We start from the raw sequence: 25,202 nt of genomic DNA, 5'->3' as shown, positions 1-25,202 counted from the left end.
GAAGCTCCTGGAGGTGCCATGCCTGGCGGTGTCCTGATGGGCGAGGAGGGCAGGGCATGGAGCCCCATCAGTGAGGACAATACACAGAGAAGCAAGCTGGCCTGGCAGACGTGGGCTCTCGCAGCTGGATTAGAAGCTTGAATTCCCGGAGCATGCCAGGGGGTGGGCGGGAGGTGCAGCAGGGTGTGAGGGCCTTGGGGAGTGCTGTTTGGGTTGATGGGCTGGGCAGGGCCCCATTCCCAGTGGGCACTGAGGGAGATGGAGGCAGTAGTCTGTCCTTTGTCCTGGGCGGCTATAGCTCTAGGCTAGTAGACACACAAACATACACACACCAAGCCAGACAACATCACTCACTCATCAACATCACGCATCTCTCAGACAGCCATGCTGATCATGTCCTTGGTCCCAGCAGGATGGGAAGAAACTTGGAGCAGGCGAGAGCTAGGATTATAAGAGGTTTCAGAGCCTATCACATTTTCCTTGTGGTCCTGTCTGCTCTGAGGCTCATGTGCCTTCCCCACCGTAGACAGTCAGTCCTGGGAATTTCCACTCAAACCAGCTTGGGCACTTTGGACCAGAGTGAAAATGAGCTCCAGGCAGCCTTGCCTGGGGTCTTCCAGTGGTTTAGGCAGAGACTGAGTTGTATACCACTGAGCGACTTCACTTTCACTTTTCACTTTGATGCATTGGAGAAGGAAATGGCAACCCACTCCAGTGTTCTTGCCTGAAGAATCCCAGGGACGGGGGAGCCTGGTGGGCTGCCGTCTATGGGGTCGCACAGAGTCAGACACGACTGAAGTGACTTAGCAGTAGCAGTAGCAGTAGCATCCTCAGAGAGTGTCTGGGTGGCAAACGGGAGCCTGTGAAAACGCAGAGGGGTGACAGGCCCGAGCGGATAGCAGTCACACTGTATATGGCACTGTGTGTCAGAAGATGCTTCAATCTGGAATCCCAAGAACCCAAGTTGTTTCCCTTAAAAAGAAAATGAAAATGAGATACCCCTCCTTGCGTTGTCAGGTGGCATCGGGCTGTTTTTAGCAGAAACCCAAGTACATAGTGGCTTCGACCAATCAGATGTTCTTTCTCACGTGGAAAGGTGAATGTAGTAAGATCACCCGGCTATACTGAGGACCCCTGTGAGAGCTGCGGTCGTGGATGTGAAGTGAGGCTGGCACTGTTAATAGGAGTTGTCAAAATAAAGATGGAGGATGGAAGTTGTCTTCCAGATGGGGGTGGTCAGGATGAGCATATGTAAAACGGGAGGCAGGGAAGAAGATGGGAAAGAGGAGATGTGCGTGGGTTTGATGGAGGTTTCTGCTCTTTTGTCCTTGCGTCTCTGCTCCCCAATGGCCCTGAGGCTAATGGGCTACCAGTCAGGGCAGGTGTGCTGGGAGCAGTGTCTTTTCCCCAGCTTCTCCCCACAAGGATACTGTCCTGTTCCTTGCCAACCCCTCCATGTCAAACCCCATCCCTACTCCTTGATGTCCCCGGAAAAGGACCCACATTACATCCACCCATAACCACCCTGCTGCAATTTCTCATCTGCTAAAAGGAAACAAGGAGAAGACTCTTGAGAGTCCCTTGGACTACAAAGAGATCCAACCAGTCCATCCTAAAGGAGATCAGTCCTGGGTGTTCATTGGAAGGACTGATGTTGAAGCTGAAACTCCAATACTTTGGCCACCTGATGTGAAGAGCTGACTCATTGGAAAAGACCCTGATGCTGGGAAAGATTGATGGCAGGAGGAGAAGGGGATGACAGAGGATGAGATGGTTGGATGGCATCACTGACTTGATGGACATGGGTTTGCGTGGACTCCGGGAGTTGGTGATGGACAGGGAGGCCTGGCATGCTGCGGTTCGTGGGGTCACGAAGAGTTGGACACAACTGAGTGACTGAACTGAAAAGGAAACAATGGAAACAGTGACAGAGTTTATTTTTCTGGGCTCCAAAATGACTGCAGATGGTGACTGCAGCCATGAAATTAAAAGATGCTGGCTACTTGGAAGGAAAGTTATGACCAACTTAGACAGCATATTAAAAAAACAGAGACATACCTTTGCCAACAAAGATCCATCTAGTCAAAGCTACGGTTTTTCCAGTAGTCATGTATGGATGTGAGAGTTGGACTATAAAGAAAGCTGAGCACCGAAGAATTGATGGTTTTGAACTGTGGTGCTGGAGAACTCTTGAGAGTCCCTTGGACAGCAAGAGATCTAACCAGTCAATTGTAAAGGGAATCAGTCCTGAATATTCATTGGAAGGACTGATGCTAAAGCTGAAACTCCAATACTTTGGCCACCTGATGTGAAGAACTTGACTCTTTGCAAAAGACCCTGATGCTGGGAAGGATTGAAGGCAGGAGGAGAAGGGCACGACAGAGAATGAGATGGTTGGATGGCATCACTGACTCGATGGACATGAGTTTGGGTAAACTCCAGGAGTTGGTGATAGACAGGGAGGCCTGGCGTGCTATAGTCCATGAGGTAGCAAAGAGTCAGACATGACTGAGCAACTGAACTGAACTGAAAGTGCCTGTGAGAAGTCAGTTCATGAGGCATGATCTGCCCCAAAGCAAGGACTTCCTTTTTTTATAAACAGTTCATTTCTTTCATTGCTGAATTGGAGATCCAGCCAGTCCATTCTAAAGCAGATCAGCCCTGGGATTTCTTTGGAAGGATTGATGCTAAAGCTGAAACTCCAGTACTTTGGCCACCTCATGCGAAGAGTTGACTCATTGGAAAAGACCCTGATGCTGGGAGGGATTGGGGTTAGGAAGAGAAGGGGACGACAGAGGATGAGATGGCTGGATGGCATCACCAACTCGATGGACGTGAGTTTGAGTGAACTCTGGGAGTTGGTGATGGACAGGGAGGCCTGGCGTGCTGCGATTCATGGGGTTGCAGAGTCAGACACGACTGAGCAACTGAACTGAACTGAACTGATATAAATAGTACACACATGGTTTATCCATTTTTCTTGTGAACATTTGGGCTGTTTGTAGAATTTATCTATTAGAAATTAAGGTGTCATAAATATTTTGCACAATCCTCTTTGTAGATGCATTTTTATCACTCTTGGAGAATAACATGATTCTGTAGACATCTAGGAGCGTGAGTGAAAGGGGTTTCCAAAAATCTCTTTTATATTTGCGAGATAGGCACCACGCATCCTGCACTCCTCTGCAGTCCTGTTTATGAAGCACCTGTTCTGCTGACACTGAAGTAGCTGGAAAATTAAAGACCTTCTTTCCAACATCAGCCATGTGGCCAGTGGGAGCCGAGAGGGGACACTGAGACACGGAGCCAAGCTTCCCTTCATGCTCCGTGGGGACCTTGCTGCCCGCTGCCTGCCTCCTCCGGCAGTTCCTTCTCCTTCCGGTCTCCGTAGGCCTGGCCATCTGCCCGAAACAGACTGTTCCTACCTCCCTGTGTAGTCGTTTCAGACCTTGTCTCCTCCGTGTCTTATGTGTGTGCTCAGGTGCTTCAGTCATTTCTGACTCTCTGTGACCCCGTGGGTGTTAGCACACCAGGCTCCTCGGTCCATGGAATTCTCCAGGCATGAATACTGGAGTGGGTTGCCATGCCCTCCTCCAGGGGATCTTCCCGACCCAGGGATCCAACCCGTGTCTCCAGTGTCTCGGGCACTGCAGGCAGATTCTTTACCACTGAGCCACTGGGGAGGCCCTTGTCTCCTCAGAGGGCGCTGCGAAGATGAACTGGAAGGAAGTGCCACAGTCCCAGGGGTTCCTGTCAGGAACTCGTAGGGTGGGAGTTGTTAGCATTTAGAGTTGCTGCCTCTGTTAAACAGGATGAACTATGACTTCCCAAAAGATATGCTGAAGTTCTAGCCAGAGGGGCCAAAGGGGCCCTGGTACACATTCTCCGTCAACCCCTCCAGAAGGAGCTAACCCAGCTGACATCTTGACTTCAGACTTCTGGCCTCTAGACTGTGAGACAATACATTTCTGTTGTTATAAACTATCCAGATGGGGACACCATGTTACAGCCACCCTAGGAAACAAGCACAGCATCCTTCTGAATCCGAAGTAGAGAGAATGGGCCTGTGACTCTACATTTTACATCTTTCCAGTCATTCTGACACCTCAGGGTTTGAGAATTTCTACTGGAGACCCATGAACCCAAACTGCGCATCCTCCAGTTAGTTCTTGGCTGAGTCACGGGCGTTTGTGCATACTCACTTATGTCCAGATCTTTGCCACCCTGTAAACTGTAGCCCACCTGGCTTCTCTGTCCGTGGAATTTTCCAGGCAAGAATACTGGAGTGGGTTGCCATTTCCTCCTCCAGGGGATCTTCCCAACCCAAAGATCGAACCCGAGTCTTCTCTGTCTCCTACATTGGCAGGCAGATTCTTTAGCACTGAGCCACTTGGGAAACCCAAAAGAATCCCATCTAAAAATGTCCCCCAAGAACAGAGGGAATGAAAAATGCCCAATGAACTGACACTGTATATTGAGACTGAAAAGTGAGGCAGGCATGCAGCTCCTAAAGCAGAATTATGAAGTGTTTTGTGGGTAACTTACGAATGACTTGGATCAGGCATATGGCAATCTGGAAGCATCCCCAGCTGCACTCCATACTTCTAAGGGACCATCGGGAGTTTTATAGTTAAACTCAGTTATGGAGGGAAGTGCTTGGAGACAGAAACTGCATTCCTAAGTCAAGACCCTATGTGATTTATGATGGGTGGGTGCCAAAAATATGTCAGCCAAGGTCTTTGTCCTTATTTGGAGACTAACAGAGCAGAGATGCTACTTGGACCTAATGATCATTGTGCTGTGCACTAAATCGCTTCAGTCTTGTCCAGCTCTGTTCAACTCTATGGACTGTAGGCTTCTCTGTCCCCGGGATTCTTCAGGCAAGAGTACTGGAGAGGCTTTCCATTTCTTCATCCAGGGACTCTTCCCCACTCAGGGATTGAACCTGTGTCTCTTAGATCTTCCGCAAAGGCAGGTGGGTTCTTTACCACTAGTGCCATCTGGGAAGCTAAATAATATCTATGATCTTTAAACAATATCTATTCATTACAAACGGGCTGCTCAAGTGGCGCAATGGTAAAGAATCTGCCTGCCAGTGCATGAGATGAGGGTTCAATCCCTGGGTAGGGAAGATGATCCCCTGGAGGAGGATATGGCAACCCACTCCAGTATTCTTGCCTGACAAATTATATGGACAGAGGAGCCTGCCGGGCTACAGTCCATGAAGTCGCAAAGAGTGGGACACAAATGAGCATGCACACACACATTCTTTACAAATCCACTGACAATGGAGAAGAGATTTATTACACAGCACAGTCCTAGGTAGTGTTAGTGGAAGGACAGGAGGAACTGAATGGGCCCAAGATGATGTCAGTGATGCATACACATGGCAGACCCTCCAGTCCTCTTCCTCCTTTGCCTTGAATCATTCATCTGCAACTTTGAGCCCTCATGTGTTGAAGGATGCTGCTAAAGATGCAAACACCCTGTGCAGCTACCTGCCTCTTGCATGGGCCAGGTGTGCTTCCTGAACCAGCAGAAGCTCTTGGGCAGACCAAAGGTCCCCATGTGTCATGGAACTACTGTCCTAGGCTTTAAGGGGGCATGTGCCGGGCATTCATTGCATCAGCTCCCATGGAAGATTCTCATTGGTCCTTTGAAAGATGCATCATAATCCTGGACTGGTACCTGGGGACACAGAAGTGGATGTAGCAGGACCCATGACCTCAGGATGCTTGAAGCCTAAAGGGTACAGATTGGGACACAGACTTCCTTGGACCACTGTGCAAACGTGGAGGAGATGCCCTAGGTCTGACTTCTCTGGACCTCACTTTCTAAACAGAGAACAAAATTAAAATTAGCACTGCCTAATTTTCTGGAAACACAGTTATTAACGAATCATGGTCTCAGCTGGCAAAAGGCCACTGAGTGAGGTGGAGCATCTGGTTCCAGGGACTGGTCCAGGCTTCCAAGGACCCGGGCAGCTGAGCTTCCATTAGTTTGAGAAATGCACCATGGGGTTTGTCTTCCAATTTTAGCCAAAGATCAGAGCAGGGGTGATTTTTCCAAAAGGTCTTTTCAATAGCAGTTGACAAAGCTTTGCAGTATAAGAAGCCCCTGATGAGAAAGGAATTTTCTATCTGCTTCATCTTATAAAGAACTTAAACATTTAAAATCATACTAAAACTACCTTTGGAGCCCTTGAAAACATTACATTTTAATAATCAAATACTGCACATGCTATATTTAGTAATACTATTAACAATGACTGTGTGTGATTTTATGGGTTTTAGATCATGTTTCCTTAATCCAGGGCTTCTCAACCTCAGCTCTATTGACATTTGATGACTCTTGACATCAATTCTTTGATGCGGGGACAGTTCTATACATTGCAAGATGTTTAGCAGAATCTGTGAGGTTTTACTCATTAAATATCCATAGCACCTCCCTAGCTATGACACCAAAAATGGCCCCAAACTTTACCTGGGAGGCAAATCGCCCCCTCTTGAGAAACATTGTTCAGATCCTTACATTTTCTAAGGTACTTCTCCTTCTCATCCTCCTTCTTCTTCCTGAGCTCTTGCAGCTCTTAATTGTAACATGAAGGACCTGAAATCTAATCTTTCATCCACTGGATTCTGGGCTCGTTCTGCTACATATGCTTTCATCCAGATGTCCAGCAGATGCTTATTCCACGTCCCCATTGAGTGGGGTACTGGGGATAGAGTGGGCCAAAGTCCCTGTTCTCATGGGGCTCACTGCCTGGTAGAACAAGCTCTGTGAGATGAAGGAAGGGGTTACTTTCTGCAGTGGTGTCTTTGGGGTTCTTCTCTCCATTGTGTCCTGTGGGGCCCTGACTTGCAGGGAGCCGATGTTATTAGGCTTCATTTTTATAGGGCACTCGCTGTATGACATTTAGTCTGTACATCCATCCTGTGAGCCAGCTACTTTTATTCCCTCATTTTGCAGCTGGAGATGGGTCAGCATAAAGCAGGTGAAGGGCACATGGCCAAGAGATAGCAGGGAGGGAGGGGAGTATAAGAAGGCAGCCTAGCTCCAGAGCCCAAATTGTAATGAAAGTGTTATTCATTCAGTCATGTCCAACTCTTTGTGACCCCATGGACTACAGCACGCCAGGCTTCCCTGTCTTTCACTATCTCCTGTAGTTTGTTCAAACTCGTGTCCTTTGAGTCAATGATGCTACCCAACTATCTCATCCTCTGTCTCCTCCTTCTCCTGCCTTCAATCTTTCCCAGATCAGAGTCTTTTCCAATGAGTCGACTCTTTGCATCTTGTGGCCCAGATGATACAAATTAATGTGAATCATGGTGTATTCAAAGTTTGCTGGCTTCATCTGCCCATGTGGCCTCCTTGGAGTTTCCCAGCAGATAGATAGGGACCTTCCATTGTGGCCTGGAGCCACCAGGATCTGGTGGCAAGGAGGTATGAGGATAACTCATCTCAGGCTTGGGAATGGAGTGGACATTGCAGGTCCTGGCTCTGCTTCTCTCAGTGGCCAGCCTGGTGGGGTTCCAGCTCCTCTGAGCCTTGGGCTCCATAAGTGTGTCAATAAAGGCTGGGCTGTGCATCAGTGACTCCATAAGTTGAACAAGGTCTGTGTTACTCACAGGAAACCTTGACATCTTTCTCAGCTCTTCAACAACCCACAGGGAAGGAGGGACAGAGTTAGAGCCACTTTCCCCAGATACTTCTATAAAACGGGGAAAACCTTTCCTCGTGCACCTTCCTTCTAACTTCTGTGCTAGGAAGAGGCCGACTCTGAGAATCCAGCCTCTGAAATCAAGCCCAGTGCACTGACATTCTCTCCAGTCTGAGATTCCGAATGTGGTGCAAACCTCGATTTTACAGGAGCAGGTGAAAGGGAACAGCAGCTGACAGTTGAGAGCACCTGCTGTATGTTGAGCTCAGGGTGGGGACGGGGACCCTGCAGCCACTTTCTCACCCAGTTCTCATCACAGGTCTATCTGTAGGTGTCTTCCTGCCTGTTTCATGGTCAGAGAAACTGATAAAAGCATAACTGCAGTGATGTGTCTGAGGGAGAGTGGAGAGAGGGGCCAGGCGACTGAGTTAGTGAAGGCTAGGCTTTCTGGGAACCCAGAAATGGGAAGCAAAGCAGCACCTTTCCAAAGGACAAGAGAACAGCCAGGAGAAATCAACTCCATGGCCTGAAACCGTGGGAGGAATTTCAGCCCCAGATGAAAGTGACCGGAGGGAAACTCTAGTTCCATGAAAACTCAAAATCAAGAAATCACACAGGAATCAGGGCCCTCTGTCCTTTTCGCTGGGGTCTCAGTCAAAGGAAATTGCAGCTGGGTTAAAAAGGGTAACAGATCCTGACATAACCATCTCAGCCACAGAAAATAAAACATGGCCAATTTTCAGTTGGCCAAAGGAGACACACTGCTGCTGCTGCTGCTCCTAAGTCGCTTCAGTCGTATCCAACTCTGTGTGACCCATAGACGGCAGTCCACCAGGCTCCTCTGTTCCAGGGATTCTCCAGGCAAGAATACTGGACTAGGTTGCCATTTCCTTCTCCAGTGCATGCATGCATGCTAAGTCGCTTCAGCCGTGTCCAACTCTGTGCAGCCCCATAGACAGCAGCCCACCAGGCTCCTCTGTCCACAGGATTCTCTAGGCAAGGATACTGGAGTGAGTTAAGCAGGCACACAGACCCTGACAAATTGCCTCAACTGTATGCAACCCTGTATCATGTTGCTCTAAAGCACATATGGTCATTGGTCTGCTCAGATTTAACTCATTTAAAGACCCATCTTTATTTTTCCTTCCATCAGATTTCTCTAGTCAAAAAGAGGTATGCTAATTTTTATATGAATATTTATAAGCCTATTTAATCCTATGTGAAATAAGGCTATGTGTAAATTTGAAAGCTATAAATAGGATCCAGTGATCTGTTTTAGAGTAAATGTTGGTGGTGGTGGTGGTCTAGTTTTCTCCCTGTACATATGGGAATCTCATTGCTAGCCAGTTAAGTGAAATAGGTTATCATTTTTTAGAATATTGAAAGCCTGTTACATACCATGCACTGTGCTTGATGCTTTATACACATTTACATTTTATCTAAAATAAATCCTCACCACGACCTTGATTTGTAAGTATTGACATCTACAGAGGACTTCGTGGTGGCTCAATGGTAAAGAATCTGCCTATAATGCAGGAGACACATGAGGCGCAGGTTTGATCCCTGGGTCATCTTATCCCCTGGGGGAGGACATGGCAACCCACTCCAGTATTCTTGCCTAGAGAATCCCATGGACAGAAGAGCCCAGTGGGCTACACTTCATGGGGTCACAAAGAGTCAGACACAACTGAAATGACTTAGCACACACACATGACATCTACAGAGAAGGAGTCACTTGCGGGACTTTATCTGGACGAGTGGTGTCGGTATTAAATGAAGAGGTGTTGAATAAGAATGAACTCACTCAACAAATCTCAGTCCCTATCACTTAGAAACTTGAGGCTGCCATCCCTTCTATTTCCCCCAGAGCTCATCTGTTTGCAAAAGGGGAGAGAGGATGCTTAGTAAGATAATCCCCTCCTTTCTGCTATATCACACCCAAGGTGCAGCTGACTCTATCCTCAGACTTCCTCAAATAGGTTTTGCTTCAGGCAATAGGAGATAAAATAGAATTTTAATGCTTCTGGCCAAAGGCTCTTATTGAATTTGCAAGATAAGTGTTGCATACAAGGCGATCTTCCCAGTAAGTGATGAGGTTTGAAAGTAGAACAGCCAGTTACACTGAGCTTTTACTTAAGGAAGAGACATCTCATGGGGAACTAGAAATGATGTTGTATCAGTCAGAGTTACGGAGGAGACACTCTCCAAGGATAATTTATCTACAAAGGACCCTCTACAAAGGTGTGGCTATGAGGGCGTCATAGAGGCTTGTGCAGTAAGTAAACTGGGGCTTCGGAGAAGGCAAGGTATTCCCACTGGGAGGTTGAAGAGATGAGAGGGAGGCCATCCAGAAGGCTCCCTTGATTGGAGCAGTGACCTTTCAAGGTTCCCAGCAGCCCCAGGAGCCAGTACAGGAAGGGGACTGGGGACTTAATGCCCTTGCTCCTTCTAATTTCTGCCAGGGCTCCCAAGGGGTCAAGCCCTGGAAGCCCAAAGAGCTTGGGAGCTTTTGATACAATTCCTACAAGTCAGACTCACAGGCTGGAGAGCAGGTGGAGAGTGGGGTGGGGTAAACCTGGGGGACAGTGGAAGGTCGTTAGTTTAGGGGCTCCTAAGAATTGAAGGTATATCCCTAGAGAGAGAAAAACTAGAATCATCTGAATAATTCCAGGAAGAGCTATCAGGCCACAGATTTGTCAGTTGCAATTCTATGCTAAGGAAAAGTTTCTAAGGATTTGAGCAGTTCCCAAGTGAAGTGGACTATCTGGGGAGGAGGGCAGTGGGGTTTGGGTTAAGACAGGCTGGCTCTGTGCAAGGGATGCTAGAGAAGGGATTCTTGCAGTGTGCAAACAATTAGACCAGGCGACTGCTTGCATCCCTTCAATATCCACCTTCTATCCCCAAACAGACAACTCTTCTTCAAGTTGGTTCATGCCCTTCCAGAGCTTTCCAGTAAGTTTGACTCTTTGGTTTTTATTAACCGTGGACAGGCAGTATATATAATAGCTAAGAGCACAGCTTCTGGAGTCAGACTGCTTGGTTTTAAATCCTGATCCATGTTTGCTTTGCGACCTCAGACTTCGCACTAATGCCCCAGTTTCCTCATCTGTAAAGTGGTGAAAGTGAAAATTGCTCAGTTGTGTCCAACTTTTCGCAACCCCATGACCTGTAGCCTGCCAGGCTCCTCTGTCTGTGGAGTTCTCCAGGCCAGAATACTGGAGTGGGGGTAGCCGTTCCCTTCTCCAGGGATCTTCCCAACCCAGGGATCAAACCTGGGTCTCCTACATTGCAGGCAGATTCTTTGCCATCTGAACCACCAGGGAAGGGGGTGTTAAAACCTACCCCATATGAAAAACTATTGTATGGACCAGTGAGAGAACAGATGCTAACCACTTAACACCCTCCCTACATGATCAGTCAGCTCTGCCCAAATATTTGCTAGTAATATTTATTATACACAAAATTACCAGGCCAATATAGTACTGTATCAATTAAGGGCCATGTCAGACACCATCTTGCCTTAATTTCAAAACCAACACTTACATATACACACAAAACAGCAACTTATCTCAACTGCCTTGGCCACAAGAGATAAAGCTCCAATTTGACTCATGCAAACTGTCATCCACAAGGTCTGTGAGCTTGGCAGTTCTGCCAGTGGTCCTGAATTCTTGTCCAGCGAGGATACCCTGTTACTCCATTCAGTTTAGACTGGCTTCCTTTCCCCCTCAGTGTGTTGAAACAGAGCCTACCAAGTTGTGCAAACAGGCAGCTGATGAGCAGCAGAAACCTGACTGGGCATTTATTCCTGCATCCACCTGCCCAGTTTTCCAGCACACATTGTCTGTGCACCTGCCCCCAGCCAGCTGATGCAAGGTCACAGATGGCGTGCCGTGGCCCTTTCCCAGAGGAGGGGAGACCAGCAACCAGGCTGGAGACCCGGTTCCAGGCACCAGTTCCATGCCCATCCTTTCCTGGTTTCCAGACCCCCCTGGATCCCGCTGTGACTTGTGCGACTGGATTCCCCCACCTGAGCCTGTTGCCTGTCTCACCCGTTGCTGGGTCCTGACCTTCAGCCACTCTATGTCACCCCATTCCAGTACCCTGCACTTTTCTCTGTCTCCCTCCTTGATCCCCTAGAATGGAACCATCTGTGGGGGCCTCCTTGCTGGGAGACATTCATTAGAACTACCACAGGAAATTAAACTTGACTTACTGATTCTCAGTTTCTCCATCTGTGAAATGGGAGTATCCCCACAGTGCAATCAATAGCAAAGAAAGGTGACGTAGTGGTAAAGAATCTGCCTGCCAATGCAGGAGGCAAAAAAAAAAAAAAAAAAAAATGCAGATTCAATCCCCAGGTTGGGAAGATCCTTTGGAGGAGGAAATGGCAACCCACTTCAGTATTCTTGCCTGGAGAATTCCATGGACAGCAAAGCCTGGTGGGCTACAGTCCACAGGATTGCAAAGAATCAGACACAACTGAGTACGCACGCATCACACATCCGCACTGCAGTCATCATCATAAAAATCCCTGCCCTTTATAAAGTGCCTGCTACAGGCAGGTAGATACTATGCATTTGTTCGCCTTCATTAAAGAGGTGATGTGACTGTGTCACAGGTGAGGAACGAGAGGCTTCAGGAAGTTGGGTGAGTTCCGCCAGGTCCCTCAGCCACTCACAGCAAAGCTGGGATCCTGATTGAATTCTGTATGATTCCAAAGCCTGCATTCTCCCACCACGCCACACGGCCTGTCCAAGATACCACACAGTTCTGGACACACATAACCAGGGAAGTGATATGAATAGGTGTGACAATACTCGAAGTGTTTTCCTTTTTGAAGCACCCAGCACAAAGGAAAGCTGGTCACTCTGAACCAGGAAGCCAGGCTGCACGTAGGATTTGAGGCTGTAGATCAATTTGGTATTAATCTGACTGCATCCTCGGGGTGTGGAAGAGCTTGGTTTGAAATCAGTTTGATTGCTAACCATTTTCTTTTCATCCTAGGTAGTGCTTTGCCTTTGAAAAATGCCTCCAGCCCATATTACAACGAATTTTAATGTGTCCTGTTCTCGTTAATCGAGGGTCTCCATCACAGAGCTCTTCCTTCTGACAATTAATGCTTGAGTTCGGGACGTTGAGAGCATTCACATCCATCACTCGGAATTCTGGTCACAAAACTGACAATTAATTTGATAAAGTTGGCTGAGAAAATTAAAAGTCCCTGCCATTGCAGTGATAACTAGCTAATTTGCATCAGTAGACTTGGGCTACATCTGCTAAGATATGTAAAATCCTTTTTCATTTCCTTGTGTAGTATAGATAACTGGGCTCTGGGCTAGTCATGGAAGTGAGCTCTTGGGGCCAACCATATGGTTTCACATCATTGTCTTGGTTCCTGGGTTTCTATTTGAGCAAACTGAGCCTTTCTAATTTCTTCAGAGAGTGGCAAAATCATTCCACGCTCTCGCCTCCCAGATCCGGATTGAAAGGCATGAGATTCAGTGGAAAGAGCAGGGGCCTTGGAGACAGACAGACCTGGGTTTGAATCCAGCCTCCCAAAGTCACGTGGCTAGTAAGTGGCAGACTCAGAGACAGAACGAGATAGCCTGGCTCTAAGCCCAGGCCCTGAATGCTGGGCCATACTGCCTCCTCTGACAGAGACTTCATCACAGTGAACATTCACTGTTTGCTCTCTGCTGTGTTCCCACGCCTCAACTGTGAGCCTGGGACATAGAGCCTGGCACACTCATAGCTGGTGCAAAGAATGAGTGGAAGGATATGGAAGTAATAGGTGGGTCAGATGGTTGATCAGATGAATGGAAATATGGGAGTAGATGGATGAATGAATAGGCAGAAGGGTGGTGGATGGATAGATGGGTGGATGGATAGTAGATGAAAAGGTGATAGATGGGAGGTAGCTATGTGGGTGGATGGGTAAATAGGGAGTCTCTGGGGGGAATCAATGGATGGGGTGGATAGTGAATTGATGGACAGGTGAGTCAGTAGATGGATGATGAGCAGATGGTTGGATGGAGGGATGTACTTGAATGAAAGGATAATGAATGGATGAGATAGATTTCTCTATAGGAGGTGCATGGGTGGGTAGGTGAATAAGTAGGTGGATGGGGGGACACTTAGATGAGTAGGAGTGGACATGTAGGGGTGGGGTGGGACAGATAACTGAACATATGGATGGATGATGGATGGATGGAAGGGTGGAGTACAATAGATGGATAGGTGAAGAGAAAGCGGATGGGTAGATGAATGGTGAATGGTTGGTAGGTGGGCAGGACTGTAGATGCAGAGAGAAGAAAGCAGGCTTTGGAGCCTCCAAAAACTAGATCAGAATCCAGTTCTGTAGGCCTGTAGGGGGATGGGTGGGTGTCTAGAGGGAGTCTTTCCTTTTTGGTTCTGTCTCCTCATCTCACACTGAGCCTGGTGGTAAGTTGCAAGCGGTGTGACTCACATCTCATTCCCTTACTGTTCGAAGCCCCCAGCACTCAGGTCATATCGTTCCACATACGACCCTCCATAGAAGAGCGGAGACTTGAAACAGCCAGTTCTCTTTAAAACAGCTCTGTCCAAGAGGCGGAGAAGGCAATGGCACCCCACTCCAGTACTCTTGCCTGGAAAATCCCGTGGATGGAGGAGCCTGGTAGGCGGCAGTCATGGGGTCGCTAAGAGTCGGACACGACTGAGCAACTTCACTTTCACTTTCATGCATTGGAGAAGGAAATGGCAACCCGCTCCAGTACTCTCGCCTGGAGAATCCCAGGGACGGGGGAGCCTGGTGGGCTGCCGTCTATGGGGTCACACAGAGTCGGACACGACTGAAGCGACTTAGCAGCAGCAGCAGCAGTCCAAGAGGAGGAGCTGAAGTGGCTGAAATTACACAGCTCCAAAAAAGACTCTGATCCACCCTGGAATTTTTCTTTTTTTTACTTTCTGTGCCTTACTGCACTGGTGTCCTTTAATTTCAAATTTCTTCCCTCCTTCCAGCTACCCACATTCCACACCAGTCCTTAAAGCCCAGCTCCAAAGCTGCCTCCTGCAGGAAGCCTTCCTTGATCTACACAAGACTTTAGACTCCATCTCTCCCTTACTGGGGCTTCCTCTTCCATATGCTCTACTCTTTATTATGCAGCTTTTGAAGCCTTATTTTGCATTATAACCAGAGAGTACAGAAGTCTAGAGATAGTAATAATATCTAGTAATATGATTATTTCCACCACAACACACACACACAGAGCATCGCCACCACAACACACACACAGACACACAGAGCATGCCCACCATACACACACAGAGCATCCCCACCACAACACACACAGAGCATGCCCACCATACACACACACAGAGCATTCCCACCACACACACACACACACACACACACACACACACACACAAACTGTGATCCATCTGAGACTGTGTGTGTGTTCATCTGAGGGTCACCCACAGTTCTCTGCACGTCACAAGCACACACAGAAGTTGCTGGGTGAAACAACTCTTTCGTTTAAATCAAACAGTAGGCCTGCACTCTGACAGAACATACTAATGTAAAAGGTAGGTTCTGGCTGAAACCCATGTCTTTCAGAACAAGGTAGAACTCTAGTAATATGATTATTTCCAGCTCTGTACTAGATATTTCATGCCCATCCTCTCTGATTCCCTTTAGCTTCCTGCCAAGTAAGTGATAAAGTCCCCAGTGATAGATCAGGAAACTGAGGCTCAGAAGATAGACAGCTTGACCCCTTGACTCTAGTGGCTGGTGTTGAGATACAGGGTTTGAGCTGAGCTCTTCCCTGGTCTCAGACTTCTCGTTGCCTCCCTAAATGTCTCAGCTTCATGTTTTGGCCTGACACACCATGACAGCTGTGGTTTAGGGCATGATCCTGAACTTGATGAGATCAGAAAGGGAAGGAGGTTGACCTCCACAATCACGTGGAAGGCAGCCAGGAGGCCAGCTGTTAGGATATGCAGTGTTCACATCCCTGCTCCCTCAAGGTAAATTGGTGCAGCCACCATTTTTAAGGAGGAGCCTTAAAAACTAAAAATCGAGTTGCCATATGAGCTAGCAATCCCACTCCTGGGTATATATCCAGAGAAAACCCGGCACCCCAGGTTTGATAGCAGCACTATTTACAATAGCCAAGACACAAAAGCAGCCTAAATGTCTATCAACAGATGAATGGATAAAGAAGAAGTAGCATATATATATGCAATGGAATATTGCTCAACCATAAAAAAGGAATGACAATGCCATTTCCTGCAGTATGGATGGACCTAGAGATTGTCATGCTAAGTGAAGTAAGTTAAACAGAGAAAGACAAATGTCATATGATATCACCTATATGCGAAATCTAAAATATGATACAAATGAACTTATTTACAAAACAGAAACAGACTCACAGACATAGAAAATAAACTTATGGTTACCAAAGGCTGAAGGAAGGGACGAGGGATAAATTAGGAGTCTGGGATTAGCAGATGTAAACTAGTATGCATAAAATAGATAAATGACAAAGGCAGCTGTATCCAGTATCCTGTGATAAGCCACAGTGGAAGAGAATATGGAAAAAACACGTGAATAGACAAGTAGAGATATAGAAATGAGTCACTTCACTGTACACCAGAAACTAACACAACACAAATCAATTATACTTCAAGAAAAAAAATTTTTTAAAGAATTAAACTCCCTCAACACTGTTTGTCGTGGAGTATTTTATAAGTCTGGGTGCTCATCTGTTCAGGTATTTCTTTATAAGATCAGTTCAGTTCAATCACTCAGTCCTGTCTGACTCTTTGAGACCCCATGGACTGTAGCACACCGGGCTTCCCTGTCCATCACCAACTCCCAGAGCTTGCTCAAACTCATGTCCATCAAATCGGTGTTGCCCTCCAACCATTTCATCCTCTGTCGTCCCCTTCTCCTCCCACCTTCAATCTTTCCCAACATCAGGGTCTTTTCTAGTGAGTCAGTTCTTCCAATCAGGTGACAAAGTATTGGAGTTTCAGCTTCAGCATCAGTCCTTCCAATGAATATTCAGGACTGATTTCCTTTACAATTGACTGGTTGGATCTCCTTGCAGTCCAAGAGACTCTCAAGAGCTCTCCAACACCACAGTTCAAAAGCGTCAATTCTTCGGTGCTCAGCTTTCTTTATAGTCCAACTCTCACATCCATACATGACTACTGGAAAAATAAAGCTTTGACTAGACAGACCTTTGTTGGCAAAGTAATGTCTCTGTTTTTTAATATGCTGTCTAGGTTGGTCATAACTTTTCTTCCAAGGAGTAAGCGTCTTTTAATTTCATGGCTGCAGTCACCATCTGCAGTGATTTTGGAGCCTTCCAAAATCAAAGCCTCTCACTGTTTCCATGTTTCCCCATCTATTTCCCATGAAGTAATGGGGCTGGAGTCATGATCTTTATTTTCTGAATGTTGAGCTATAAGCCAACTTTTTCACTCTCCTTTTTCACTTTTGTCAAGAGGCTCTTTACTTCTTCTTCACTTTCTGCCATAAGGGTGGTGTTATCTGCATATCTGAGGTTATTCATATTTTTCCTGGCAATCTTGATTCCAGCTTGTGCTTCAACCAGCCCAGCATTTCTCATGATGTACTCTGTTAAATAAGTTAAATAAGCAGGGTGACAATATACAGCCTTGACGTACTCCTTTTCCTATTGGGAACCAGTCTGTTGTTCCATGTCCAGTTCTAACTGTTGCTTCTTGACCTGCATACAGATTTCCCAGGAGGCAGGTAAGGTGGTCTGGTATTCCCATCTCCTTTAAGAATTTTCCACAGTTTGTGGTGATCCACACAGTCAAAGGCTTTGGTGTAGTCAATAAAGCAGAAGTATATGTTTTTCTGGAACTCTCTTACTCTTTCTGTGATCCAACGGATGTTAGCAATTTGATCTCCAGTTCCTCTGCCTTTTCTAAATCCAACTTGAACATTCTTAAGTTCACAGTTCACGTACTGTTGAAGCCTGGCTTGAAGAATTTTGAACTTTGCTAGCGTGTGAGATGAGTGCAATCATGTGGTAGTTTGAATAATCTTTGGCATTGTCTTTCTTTGGGATTGGAATGAAAACTGATCTTTTCCAGTCCTGTGGTCACTGCTGAGTTTTCCAAATTTGCTGGCATACTGAGTGCAGCACTTTCACAGCATCATCTTTCAGGATTTGAAATAGCTGAACTGAAATTCCATCACCTCCACTAGCTTTGTTCATAGTGATGTTTCCTGAGGCCCACTTGACTTCACATTCCAGGATGTCTGGCTCTAGGTGAGTGATCACACCATCGCGATTATCTGGGTCATGAAGATCTTTTTTGTACAGTTCTTCTGTGTATTCTTAATATTCTCTTTTATTGTTAGGTCCCTACCATTTTTGTCCTTTATTAAGCCCATCTTTCCATAAAATATTCCCTTGGTATCTCTAATTTTCTTGAAGAGATCTCTAGTCTTTCCCATTCTATTGTTTTCCTCTATTTCTTTGCATTGATCACAGAGGAAGGCTTTCTTATCTCTCCTTGCTGTTCTTTGGAACTCTGCATTCAAATGGGTATATCTTTCCTTTTCTCCTTTGACTTTAGCTTCTCTTCTTTTCTCAGCCATTAGTAAGGCTTCCTCAGACAACCATTTTGCCTTTTTTGCATTTCTTTTTCTTGGAGATGGTCTTGATCACTGCCTCCTGTACAGTGTCATGAACCTCTGTCGACAGTCCTTCAGCCAGTCTATCAGATCTGATCTCTTGAATCTGTTTGTCACTTCCACTGTATAATCATAAAGGATTTGATTTAGGTCATACCTGAATGGTCTGGTGGTTTTCCCTACTTTCTTCAATTTAAGTCTGAATTTGGCAATAGAGAGTTCATGATCCAAGCCATAGTCAACTCCTGGTCTTGTTTTTGGTGACTGTATAGAACTTCTCCATCTTTGGCTGCAAAGAATATAATCAATCTGATTTCGGTGTTGACCATCTGGTGATATCCATGTGTAGAGTCTTCTCTTGTGTTGTTGGAAGAGGGTGTTTGCTATGACCAGTGCATTCTCTTGGCAAAACTCTGTTAGCCTTTGCCCTGCTTCGTTTTTGTACTCCAAGGCCAAATTCGCCCCTTACTCCAGGTATCTAACTTCCTACTTTTGCATTCCATTCCCCTATAATTACCTTTGTGAGATTATTTGATCTATATCCATCTCTCCCATCGGGTGGTAAACTTGATGAGGATAGACACTGTGACTGTTTTGCTGGCCAGGGCTTCCTCTGCTCCTGGACATGATGGCTGGTCCACCAGTGGGCATTCACTACTTATATATGCGTGAATGATGTGTGGGGCTCACTCTCTACCTACTGTGTGAACTTGGAAATTATATACGTGATCTCCTGTGGATTTCACAAGGAGCCGTGAGGTAGGAATTATTATCTCCATTTTACAGATAAAGAGACCGAGACTTTGGGGGTTGAGTAACTCATCAGAGCCAGCTGAGCTGGGTGTGGACCCAGCCTGCGGGCTCCCAGACACAGCATTCTGCTCCTGCAAGTCTCCTTGGTCTCTCTGGTTCCCCTCTGTGCCTGGACATCCCCCGCTCCGCATCGCTAACTGGGTCTGTACTGTGCTTGTTTGCAGGCTGAGGAAGCAGCAGGGGCAGGGCGGCCAGCTCTTGGACATGGAAGGCCGAGCCGGGAGCCAGGCCCAGGGCAAGCTCCAGGATGGGTGTAACAACAACATTCTGGCCCACGCCTGTTCTCGTGGCTGCAGCAGCTAAGCCACCACCTGCGGCTTCCAGCGGGACTGCACACACCTCTGCCCTGCCCACCGAAAGCCCCTCTCTGCCACGATGGTCCCCGTCTCACCCCAAATAATATCAGATGCAGAGAAAGGCCTGGGCTCAGAGCTTGGGAGCCTGGGTTCTGGTCCCAGCTGCCCAGCTAATTCCCTGCACATCTGTGGACAAGCCTTGCCCTTTCTGTGCCTCAGTTTTCCACATCTGTCAAAGGAGTTACACAGCTCTATGCCCCACCTCTGATTACAAAGTTATTGGAAGAATCCAACTGGGTAGTGGACATCCAAAACCTTTGACATTTATGACATTATTTATACAGGCGAAATAGAACCTTACTATTTGGAGTGCACTCCCATCCCCTAAAGCAACTAGACCATCACAACTTTGCAAGTCAGTCTACCTGGTCTTCAGAGCATACTTTTGAAAATGCAGCCCTTAATAGTCTGATGCATTTGCCCTGCCTATAGAAACATGATCCCCCAATCCTGGAGCAAAACCAGAAGTGTCCTCTTTTGCCTCCTCTGCCAGGCCAGTCTTTCTGACATTCTAAGTTGGCGTGCTACTGTCCCCATCATTAATTTCAGCAGGTCTCCACTCCCACCCTACCCCTGGTGCTGGGATGGCAAGATGATGCCCATACAAAAGGTCAAGTCACTGACCGTCGGTCACCCCTAAAGAGTGTCAGCAGATTTCCTCCCAAAACCCAGTCCCATGGCAGAACTCTGAGTCTCTGTCTCCATCCAATTTTCCTTTCCTGGAAGGGGGTGACATCATCTCATCAGCACCATCTTAAAGAGGGTCTCCAATTCCCATCAAGAAGGCTGCTCCACACTGATAAACTAGGAAGCCCAGTTGGTTAGAAAGTTTACTCTAGGAGGATGATGGACTCCTGCTAAGAGCAAACTACTTGATGATCTGTTCAGGGAGCACTTTGTTTTTGAGTTGGGAGATGCTTTTAGCAACCTGAATAAAGCTTAGACTTGGAATCAGGACTGTGATCAGAGTCCAGCCCTGCTGTTTACTAACCGGAAGACCTCAGGCAATCACGTAATCACTTCAGTGTCAGTTTTCTCATTTTAAAATAGGGATTAAAAAAACTAACCCCTGGGGTTGTTAAAAGGTTAATTAAGATCCTGTGTGTGACATACCCAAACTACTTTGTAGCAGTTTTTGTCCAACATCATAATCAACATAATTTCAAGAAACTTTCTTGTTTCACTCATTGGGCAGGTCAGTTTTCTGTAGAAGCAAGCCTGCTGTTTTAGATTCTTTGAACTCATCTTTCTCGAGTCTGATATCTGTACAGTCCTGTGAAAAGTTCAGCTGTGTTTTTATTTTTATCCGTCGTTCACTATTTACATCATAAACCTCTTAGATTTCTTAAGAGACATTTTCATATATCATGTGGTTTATGTTTTTATTTGAAAAAAGGAAAGAAATGATCCTTGTTTTCCTCCTTCGAACCCAGGCTGTTTCTAGATGGTATTGTCCACGTGTCTACTGTTTTGTACACTTTTCATTCTTTGTTCCCTGTGGGCACCATCCTGTCCCCTGCAGGAAATAATGAGGCTGCTTCTCTCTTCACTGTGACCGTGGCCACACTGAGGGTATCTCACTGGACTGAGTTCATGAATTAGGGGCAGGAGCTGGAAGTAGCCCGAGACACTGGATTTCCTGGCTCTGTTCAAGTCAGCTTTGTTCCTTGTTCAGAATAAACTATTTCTTGGAGATTCCTTCTTACAACTTTGTTCTTATTCATGGTTGGGTGAGATGGGCAATGTCCCCTTAGAGTCAAATTTAGCAAGAAACCAAAGAGACTGGGGGCAGGGAGGTAGGGAGTATATCAAGTCAGTGATGTGTTTCCTTTGCCCACAGAATAAAACCAAGCTTGGCAATTTAAGGCTCAGTCCAACTTGATCACAATTCATTTTGTCATCATCGCCATCATCACCATCATCATTATCATCACCATCTTCATTATCATCACCATCCTCACCACCACTGTCATCATCCCCATTGCCATCGTCATCATCATCAGAAACAGCAGCAGCATTACCATCATCGTTATCATCACCGTCATCATTATCATTACCATCACCATCATCATCATTATCATCACCATCATCACCATCATCACCACCACACCACCAGCATCACCATCATCACCACCACTGTCATCATCCCCATTGCCATCGTCATTATCCTCAGAAGCAGCAGCAGCGTTACCATCATCGTTATCATCACCGTCATCACTATCATTACCATCACCATCATCACCACCACTATCAGCACCACCATCTCCATCATCATCACTGTGATCATCTCATCGTTATTTCACACATGCAAAGATGCAATCTATTTAATGGAGGAAAATACAGAAAATTCTCCACCTAAAGAAAAACACTCTTAAAATTTCCTCAAATTACCTCTCAAACCTTACAGCACACATGGGTGCAAATGAACAGTATTTGCTCTACTGTACAGATTCCTTACCTTGCTGCCTCCCTGCTTTTGCCAACCTGCCTCTGCTACCTGGGACCCCTTTCAACCCCCATCTCAACATCAGCATCTCAAAATACGTGATTCATGGGCCAGTTCCACCCCCTCCATGATGCCTTCTGGGTCTGATGGCAACCCTAACCCAAGACAGATATAATCTTCCCCACATACCCTCTGACACATTTTCTGTGACTTTCTTACAGCTCTGATTTCTGCCAACTGCAAGACAAGGTTACTTTCAACCATGACTCATCCTCTTTTCCCCCAAACTCCTAAGAGAGGTCAGGTCCTCATGTCTACCTCCTCACACTTCCCATATGCAGTCCTGAAAGCACCTGTTTTACAGGAGGTAATCATTTATTCAGGCTCCCCAGGTGGCTCAGTGGTAAAGAATCCACCTGCAAATGTAGGTAGAGCTGGGTTTCATCCCTGAGTCAGGAAGATCCCCTGAGGAAGAAAATGGCAACCCACTCCAGTATTCTTGCCTGGAGAATCCTCATGGACAGAGGAGCCTGGCAGGCTACAGTTCATGGGGTCGCAAAAGAGGAGGACACAAGATAGCGACTAACCAACAACTAATAATTTGGGGGTGAATGAGATAAAAGCAAGTCCAACACAAACTCTCCAAGTGGGTGAAGCTTGCTTTTGGCAGCCACCTATCTGGCCCCACTGCCATCTCTCAGGCCATTTTTTTTTTTTTGTCTTCCTTTCCCGGTGGTTTCCCAGAGGCTGTCTCTTCCTGACCCACCAATGAAGTACCCAGTCCCCCTCCCATCCCCTTTAGAGACATATCACCTGAGTCTCGAGTTCCAGATGAATTTTCCCTCCTCCCTCATCCAAACCCCCATTCCCAGAGTACAGAGCCCCAGGCCAGTTGTCAGGAAAGCAATCCGATAAAAGAAATATGTGCCCAAGGAAGAACTTGCATGAGGAGTCACCTTACGATTTGAGATTTAGGCACAGAGGGACAAACTGTAAACTGGTAACATTGACAGGGTCCTATTTCCACTGAAATATAATTCAGTCTTCCCGTGCCAATAAGTAAAAATTACTCACATTTATAATAATAGTAATGGGCTTCCCTCATAGCTTAGTTGGTAAAGAATCTGCTTGCAATGCAGGAGACCCCAGTTCCATTCCTGGGTTGGGAAGATCTGCTGGAGCAGGGTTAGGCTACCCACTCCAGTATTCTTGGGCTTCCCTTGTGGCTCATCTGGTAAAGAATCTGCCTGCGATGTAGGAGACCTGGGTTCGATCCCTGGATTGGGAAGATCCCCTAGAGAAGGGAAAGGCTACCCACTCCAGTATTCTGGCCTGGAAAATTCCATGGACTGTATATAGTCCATGGGGTCACAAAGAGTCGGACATGACTGAGCAACTTTCACTTTCATAGAAATAGTAAACTCCAAGACGCATGCTTGAAGTCCCTTCCCACTTACTGACAGAATTACAGTCCTTATATTGCCCAGAATTGTCTCCAGATTTGCTTGAGTGACCACGAAGTACTTTCACGTTAACCAGAAGGGGCCCTCCCCACTAGTGGGGAAAAGGGGAGTCCCTGTGAAGCCTCAGTGCCCACAGCTGTTGTCACTTCTCTGCTGTGTTGACCACCATGGTTCCTGGCCACCATGAGCTATGACCTCCAGGCTTCTGCCAGAAAATTGACGTCTACCCCTTTCTCTCTTTCCAGCCTGTAGAGACACAGTTTGGACTTGTTAAAATCAGCTCTTTTAATGGTGGTTCCAATGCAGAGCTCTTGAGCTGCAGGCAACTCAGTTCTTGCCCTTCTGCCTCCTCCCTCACCTTCTGAAAGTACAAGATGTGACTGGTCCTGGGAAGGCCCCATGCAGTGACACACTATCCCTGGGTCCTCTCCTCCTGATGCCCCCTGCCCCCTTGCCAGGTCTGATCTTTCAGCTTCCTTTATGGACCCCCATCCATCAGACTCACCTCAATTCCCATCATAAGTTGGTCCACTTCCCTTTCCAGGGTCCTCAGCCTGCACAGATATCAGACAATGGTTTCCACATCTCCATGTCTCCAGTGATGGCTGGGAGGCTGCTCCCCACTGGACACACTGGTCCTCTCTGGAGTGGGCACAAGCCCACCCAACCTGATACTGGCCCAGCAAAAGATGCTTTGGAGTGGGAGACTTGGCTTCAAATCAGAGCCCCACCATTCACTGTGTGGAACCACTGGCAGGCTCTCCGCAAGTCCTTACATTTCTGAATGTCAGTTTCTGCACCCATGAGCAGGGCCTGGTAATTCCTGCACTGCCTTTCTGAAGTAGCGGTTATGAAGGTCAACTCTGGGGCTCTGGTTGAAGGTGTGCACATGGTAACTCATGAAGTGCCATGCAAAGCCATAATTCTCACCAAGCAAGGCATCTCTTCTCACCTCATGAAGCTCTTCCCACAAATTTCCAAGCTGAGCTCTGCAGACAGCAGTCTCCATCACCTACCCTCTGTGTAAGCCCTCCACCTCTGTGCCTTCTCACTCAGTCTATTGCAGGCTTTGGGTCAGATAGCTAGCAGTGACCTTCCCAAAAACCGCAACAAAGATCAGGCATGCAGGGAACCCAGCGGGCAGTGCTCCAGCCTGCTTCTCCCCCAGGAGTCCCAAGAGAGGCCAGAGCTTATTTCAGGCCCACTGTCTGCCAGGAACTTGACATGACTGTAATTCTATGCAGTATGTGCATTTTAGAGATGAGCAAAACAAACTCTTTGGAGGACCTATAATTTGCCTGAGGCCACTTACCTAGCTGGTGGTAGAGTCAAGATTTGAACTGTCTGCTGAAGTTCAAACTTCATGAACTTTCTATTACAGAGTGGTACCCCCACAGAGTGGGCTTGGGGGTCCTTCCCATTCTCTCTTAGAATCACAAAATCATCCCATAAAGGTGCTCTTTAGCTAAACAGAAAGTGCTTGCTAAACAAACAGTTTTAAGGCAAATCTCCCATCCCTCCAGACTGGCATCCTGAGTCCCTGCTCTGTAGAGATTCTGGAGTCACCCTACCACTTGTTACTACAAGGATATTCTGTCCTCTACCGGGAAAAACACCTGGAAGAGAATCTTCTTGGGGACACAGCAGCCAGCTTCCAGCTCTGATGTGATGTTCCATACCATTTCCATGCTACTGTGACCCAGGTTTAAGACATTTTCCAGTACATTGGTGGTTTGTGGCCACTCGCTCTAGAAGGGAGAAAGAAGGTGGCCAGGGGATGGAATCTCTGAATCAGGGCACAACCCTA

The 25,202-nt window shown here is 46.8% G+C and overlaps 1 protein-coding gene across 1 annotated transcript in view; it reads left to right on the top strand.

Annotated features, from left to right (window-relative positions):
- Positions 1-19,433, top strand: part of STK32B (serine/threonine kinase 32B) — a 383,198-nt gene extending 363,765 nt beyond the window's left edge. The window contains exon 12 of the mRNA XM_052642065.1: positions 19,295-19,433. Coding sequence (XP_052498025.1) covers positions 19,295-19,433 — 139 coding nt within the window. The remainder of the gene's footprint in view (positions 1-19,294) is intronic.
- The last annotated feature ends 5,769 nt before the right edge of the window (positions 19,434-25,202 follow it).

This window comes from Budorcas taxicolor, chromosome 6 (genome assembly GCF_023091745.1).
Source record: "Budorcas taxicolor isolate Tak-1 chromosome 6, Takin1.1, whole genome shotgun sequence".
NCBI lineage: Eukaryota > Metazoa > Chordata > Mammalia > Artiodactyla > Bovidae > Budorcas > Budorcas taxicolor.
This window is presented reverse-complemented; position numbering and strand designations above follow the sequence as displayed.